Raw genomic sequence first — 7,056 nt, 5'->3', positions numbered from 1 at the left:
AGACGTGATTGGAGAAAATGGCATGAAACAATCCAATCAGAGTTGAATTCACTTGCAAAACGTGAAGTTTTTGGGCCTGTAGTCCAAAATCCTAATGGTGTTAAGCCTGTTGGCTATAAATGGGTCTTTGTACACAAGAGGAATGAGAAAAATGAGGTACAAAGATATAAGGCTCGCCTCGTTGCCCAAGGATTTTCACAAAGGCCTGGTGTCGATTATGAAAAGACATATTCACCTATTATGGATGCAATAAAATTTCGTTATCTCATTAGTTTTGCTGTCCATGAAAATCTTAACATGCATTAAATGGATGTGGTAACAACCTACCTTTATGTCTCACTTGATAATGAGATATACATAAAAATTTCCGAGGGATTTAAAATGCCTGACGCACATAATTCAAAATCCCAGGAAATGTTTTCAATCAAATTGCAAAGATCTTTGTATGGTCTAAAATAATCAAGAATAATATGGTATAACTGCCTTAGTGAGTATTTATTAAAGGAAGGTTATATAAATTATATCATTTGTCCATATGTTTTTATAAAGAAAACAACATCGGAATTTGTTGTACTTCCCTTATATGTTGATGACATAAATCTTATTGGAACTCCTATAGAACTCCAAAAGGAAATTGGTTATTTAAAAAAGGAATTCGAGATGAAAGATCTTAGAAAGACAAAATTAAGTCTCGGTTTGCAAATTGAACATTTGGCAAACGTGATTTTTGTTCATCAATCTTCCTACACAGAAAAGATATTGAAATGATTTTACATGAATGGAGCACATCCATTAAGTACTCCGATGGTTGTTCGATCACTTGATGTGAATAAGGATCTGTTCCGACCTCAAGAAAATAATGAAGAGCTACTTGGTCTTGAAGTACCATATCTTAGTACAATTGATGCACTAATGTATCTTGCTAATACTACAAGGTCTAACATAACTTTTTCAGTTAATGTTTTAGCAAGATACAGCTCTACTTCTATAATGAGACATTGGAATGGAATCAAACACATATTGCTGTATCTAAAAGGGACTATCGATATGAGCTTATTTTATGGCAATAATTGCAGTCCCGATCTTGTTGGTTATGTCGATGCTGAGTATTTATCTTACCCACACAAGGCTCGATCTCAAACAGGCTATGTGTTTACATGTGGAGGCACTACCATATCTTGGCGATCGATTAAGCAATCAATCGTGGCTACTTCATCTAATCATGCTGAGATAATTACTATTCATGAAGCAAGTCGATAATGTGTGTGGTTGAGGTCTATAATACATCTTATTCGAGACAAATGTGGTTTGAAGTGTAATAAACTACCCACAATTTTGTATGAAGACAATGCAGCATGCGTAGCCCAATTGAAGGGAGGATTCATAAAAGGAGATATGACAAAGCACATTTCACCAAAGTTATTTTTCACACATGATCTTCAAAAGAATGGTGATATCAATGTGCAACAAATTCGTTCAAGTGATAATATGGATGATTTGTTCACCAAATCTCTACCGACATTTGCCTTCAAGAAATTAGTGTACAAGATTGGGATGTGAAATCTCAAGGATGTGAATTGATGCTCTCATCAGGGGGAGTTAATACGTGTTGTACTCTTTTTTCCTTACAAGGTTGTGTCCCACTGGATTTTTCTTGCAAGGTTTTTATCGAGGCAACCAAAAGGTATATTTCAAAACATGTGTACTCTTTTTCCTTCTCTAGAATTTTTTTCCCACTGGTTTTATTTTAGTTAAGGTTTTAACGAGGCACATTATCTGTTGAATAGACATTCAAGGGGGAGTATTATAAATAGAATTATATTTAAGGTGAATGTCTATATTTTAGAGAGATTTTAGGAATTATTACTTAGTGGCTAAGTCACTCTTTACCCATAAATATAGCGGTTCTATTCCATTGTAACTCATCCCAAAATTAATAAGAATTGTAATGACTCGACCTGTCATTTTGCTTTCTATATCCCCGTTCCCCTAATTAAGGCTCCCCATATGTGCTTTTACTGTTTATGACTTGCAGAGATGGTTAGTTTGGGTTGAAATCAGAACATTTAGTTCCATAATAGTGGCATAAAATGGTTAAGTTTGACTTGAGTCAACATCTTGAGTAAACAACCTCGGAACCGGTATTTGACGGTCCCAATAGGTTTATATGAGGATTTTGGACTTGGGTGTATGTCCGGATCGGGTTTTTGATGACCCAGGAGCATTTCAGTACTTAATATTGAAAGTTGGCGCATTGAAGGTTTTCAAGTTTTTTAAAATTTTGTTTGAAGTAGGATTTGATGTTATCAAGGTCCGATTAGGATTCTGAGCTGGGGAATAGCTCTGTATGGTAATTTAAGACTTGCACGTAAAATTTGGCATCATTTCGTGTTAATTTGATAGGAATCAGACGTGCGGAAGTGTTTCTAGAAGTTTTTGAGTTTCATAATTTGATTCATGCGTTTTGGCATCCGATTCGTATTTTGAGATGTTATTTTGATATTTCGAGCGCGCGAGCGGGTCCGTGTTATGTTTTTGGATGTGTGAGTGTGATTAGATGGGGTCCCTGGTGTCACTATCCAAATTGATGGGCCGTGACGGGCACCCGGTGCCTTACTCAACCGAATACCAACATAATGTATCTTTTCGTATTATACTATCATAGATAACTATGCCGGAGAGGCTGCCGTGAGATAAGTAGAATACAACATAAAATACCAACTTATACATAAGACATACATGCTTATAAGACCAAAATAACCACTTGTACACTGAACATAGGCCGACAAGGCCATACAATCTTTTGCGTACATGACATCTGTCTACAAACCTCTAAGAATACATAATTGTCATAAATATTGGTACAGAGCCCCGCCATACCAAACAATACAAGTCTAAATCATACTAACCAAACAAGCAACTCCGGAGCAAACGGAGCGCACCAACACCTTTCGCTGAGCTGATAGCCTACTTGGAGGACTCTTGACCTGTCTATCGGGACCTGCGGGCATGAAACGCAACGTCCTCATGCAAAAAAGGCGTCAGTACAAATAATATACTGAGTATGTAAGGAATAAAAATTAGTAAATAATAGACATGAGAGAGACATGGAGTAAAAGGCTCGACATGTAAGTCTGAATAACTCTGTGAATCATTAATATTTACAATGTCATGCATATGCATATAAATGTCATACCATGCTTAGGTTTATGCATTCATAACATCATCAAGCCTCTAAGGGCATCCCATCATATCATCTCGGCCACTATGGGCAAAATCATCAACGTATACCAGCTGATCAGGTGGTGGTACGTATATAATGCCCTAACCTTTTCCCATATCCCATATACATATAATATACGCGTATATAATGCCATCTGGTCATGGGTCAATGTACATGTATAAATGCATGAAATGCATAAGAAATACGTTAATAAGATCTTTCGGAATGTCATAAGACCATTATGACTTTGATTAATATCATGAAGTAAACTTTGTCAACTTACGTATTTTCTGAGACCCATGAACAAATGATGTAACAATAAGACACATGGGAATTCAAGAACATAGGTACCTCTAATACTTCTATGAATAGTCATTTATGGAAGTTGTGCATTTGCTCGTTTCGTTCGTGTCGTATAGATCATGCCAAAAGTAAAGAAGGGATAGCCTTAACATACCTGAGCCGATTCTCCTGACAATCCATCAAACATACGTCAATTGCGAAAAATCACGTAACGGCAGATTGAAGCAGGGAAAAATCCATATGATATTCTTGAGAAAGATTGCACCGTACTCCCTTAGAATCGCAAATCTCACGCTTTATCATATCATGAAGTTTCAAGCAAATTGCTTGAACTCCATCCGTAAGCTTAACATCACCAAGCAAATATCACGGAGTCTCTTAAGCTTAGCATCACCAAATGTAGCATCACCAAACAATATCCGTTAAGCTTAGCATCAGCAAACGTAGCATCACCAAACAAATATCTCATTAAGCTTAGCATCTTTCAAAGTTAGGAGCTCCACCCGTTACCTTGTTGAAGATTTCATATAAATTACTTGTTGAATCTCTTAATCCATCTCTCTTTAATGAATTAGAAAGATTGAATTTTTATCTTATTGAGTGGGCCCCACTTGAATGACTCAAACTTGCCTAAAGGCCTCTAATTAGGCCACCTTACCACATAATTCAAGAGTCATTATATAGGCATAGTGGGCTGCCACGTTGGGCTTCAAGAATTTTATCCAAAATGTCTTAATTAATTACCAATTTTCTTAATTAACTTGGTAATTTCCCACTAATCTAACAATTAATCAATTACCCACATAATTAAGAATTATCTCAAATTACTTAAAATACTATTCACTTTTATTACACCTTACTATCATGGTCATGTGGTACCTTGTAGGGTACTAGTCCATAAATACGGGGTATTATAGCTTGCACCGTATTTTATCCCAAATTGCCAAATTTTGACGAAACTCATTTTCTTCGATTCGCTTACTCACTTGGTTTGAAATAGCATAAGTGCTTATAATCTCAAAATAATCTTATTCCCGAGCTTACGTTGCCATCTAGGCACTCTTCTTGGAACATTCATCCTCGAATGTTGACTGATGCACTTATCATTATCATAACCTATAGTCCATGCGAATACTTTAGTACTCTTCTTGCCATCTAGGCAACTGCTCTGTGAATAAATCCAAAGGCTCGGACATTCCCCCCTTTTGGCCTCTTTCTCATACCATGACTTGTGGTCAAAATGTTTTCAATCTCGTAACTATTGTTACCTTCTATCATGCAGCTTGTATGACTCTAACCTTGTATGTGCGCCTATGCGACTTTTCTCTCCTCTTTCCTCCAGCTTTTTACCAATCTCTAGACCTCACTTTGTGAACATATACAAAAGTATGACAAGTTGTTCCTCTGGGTGTCATTAGTCTTACTACATCTAAGTAGGCCATACTATACCATAACTCTTCAATTTATCGCTACTGAGGTCTGCTACCAAACTCCAGGTTATTTTCGTTGCTTATCCCATATGTATAAATCTAAGTCCTTTAATGCTTCCTCATTACTGTTCATCTTAAGAATGTCGACCTAATCGCATCTCATACTTTGTGACTTTTGTCCATTTATTGTTGATTCACCTCAATATTGATCTACAATCCACCACTGATAACTTGAAACCTCTTACGTAATCACTAGGGCTCACGTTGCATCGAGGAACATTTGAAGTGATTAGACTGTTCCACCTAGGGGCGATACTATACATTCATAACCATATTTCATAGCATCCCAATGTGATTTTCCTCACGTGGGTGTTTTAATCCCGTACAATTTATGAATTCATTACTCAATCGAAGGCCCAAACGTCATCCTTTATTTATCACAATTACACCCTCATTCTACTATCAGGGCAGCATTCCATCTCTTCTAAATGCTACTAGTCTTTGACTCCTTTGAGTTCAATCAGGCTATACTGAGCTTTATATAACTTTGAGAAACCATCAGCTCTCTCATTTTCGTGGGCTTAATCCCTAGGACTTATCCATTCTTGTTACCTTCTCATTTGCCCTTTCTTATCCTTACCCCTGTCTTCCTAAAACCTTGTCGCTCTACTATAATTTAGTTTGCGATTTACACATATCCATTTATACTACTCGCAACCTTCCTTCAACTTGCTTGCACCATAGATTTTCTCGTGTTATTCTTGAACATCAAGCGAGACATCACATCGTCTCTAACTTTTCTTTACTCTTTTAGCTAGACCTATCGATACATAGAAGCCATAGGCCAGAAAATATTCCACTGACGATGCCGTTATCATTCTTGGATACTGAGTCTCAGCGCTTCTGGCCTTCTATCTGAAGTATGGACTATTCATAACCTTCTGCATTTGAGTATCTCGTACATTGTTCACCTTTACCTTACTTACCTTAAAATCTCACCTCATATCTTCTATATCTTTTATGACCTTCCTTCCACATAGGTATAATTCACATCCACAACTTGAAGCTCTATCATAATACTTGCACCTCTGGTGCATACATAATCTGGTGGGAGCTTCATACTGACTTCTTATGAGGCTGGTACTTTTCTAACTAGCTTTATCGTAGAGCCATTATAGAATATGGTTGTTGTACTATCTTTCTTGTACCTCTGATATTAAGAGTGATTCTGCAATGTTCTCAATCATGATGTCTAAAATTTTCTGGGTCCAATAATCAGACTCCTGATTTGCTTCACTGATGTAACTCTTTAGTTTCCTCTTCCTTCTGATCAGCCTTTATGTAGGCTTAAGCTATCTTACGATCTGCGGCTCATGGTATTATTTATTACTTTAGACTTTCATAGATGCTATGTAATATCCGTGATACCATCATCTAACAATTCAATCCCTTGTTTATGACCTGGACTCAATTCTTTCTTTTAACTTATACCAGATTCTTCTACGGTCGTATGATTGTCAACATATATGTTGCATGGATAATCCTCCGAAATCGTAAGTGCATTCATAACGTAACTCACTCTGGATCACTGATCGAATAATCCTTTCGTCCCTTCTCAACTTTCTTTAACCGTATGCAATTACTTTTCCTGGTCTTTCTGCCCCTTGTTGCGTCCATACTTTGCTTATCTTAGTCCTCATGCATGTTGGAATTTTGTGCAATTCATATGGTCTCGAATATTACTTTTGTTTTCATTTCCCACTCATTAGCCACGCTAGGTGCCACTTTCTTATGGAGTGCATACAATGTTGTTGTGAGACTGTTGTTACAAGACCATTTCCTCTTTAGGTCACTGTGCTTAGGTTGAAGCCTTCTTCCTTATTTCCTCAACTAGTCTTTCGTTGTAGTACTTAGGGAGACCTTCTAGCTCTTGTACAGTTACAAGCTAATCACATCGTATACTTGACGGAATGTTTGATGTTCTTCCCCGCCTATAGTTATCCATAGTTATTTATTTCCATGCCCTTGTGCTTGTAGGGTTTCTTCCGAACTAATATTTTGACTGTCTTCCCAGTGGCATTCTCTTTTATTTACATTTAA

At 37.0% G+C, this 7,056-nt stretch overlaps 1 protein-coding gene across 1 annotated transcript; it reads left to right on the top strand.

Moving 5' to 3' along the window:
* The first annotated feature begins 804 nt into the window (after window positions 1–804).
* LOC138907778 (secreted RxLR effector protein 161-like) lies at window positions 805–1,260 on the top strand. Its single transcript, XM_070198388.1, has one exon. It carries the CDS (start codon window positions 805–807, stop codon window positions 1,258–1,260), a length of 456 nt encoding a protein of 151 aa, XP_070054489.1.
* Window positions 1,261–7,056: the final 5,796 nt, after the last annotated feature.

Source organism: Nicotiana tomentosiformis, chromosome 3 (assembly GCF_000390325.3).
Source record: "Nicotiana tomentosiformis chromosome 3, ASM39032v3, whole genome shotgun sequence".
Classification (NCBI taxonomy): Eukaryota; Viridiplantae; Streptophyta; class Magnoliopsida; order Solanales; family Solanaceae; genus Nicotiana; species Nicotiana tomentosiformis.
This window is presented reverse-complemented; position numbering and strand designations above follow the sequence as displayed.

Bases quoted from the DNA above. Each gene is read 5' to 3' on its own strand.
- LOC138907778 (XM_070198388.1), top strand. From the start codon at position 805: ATGGTTGTTCGATCACTTGATGTGAATAAGGATCTGTTCCGACCTCAA.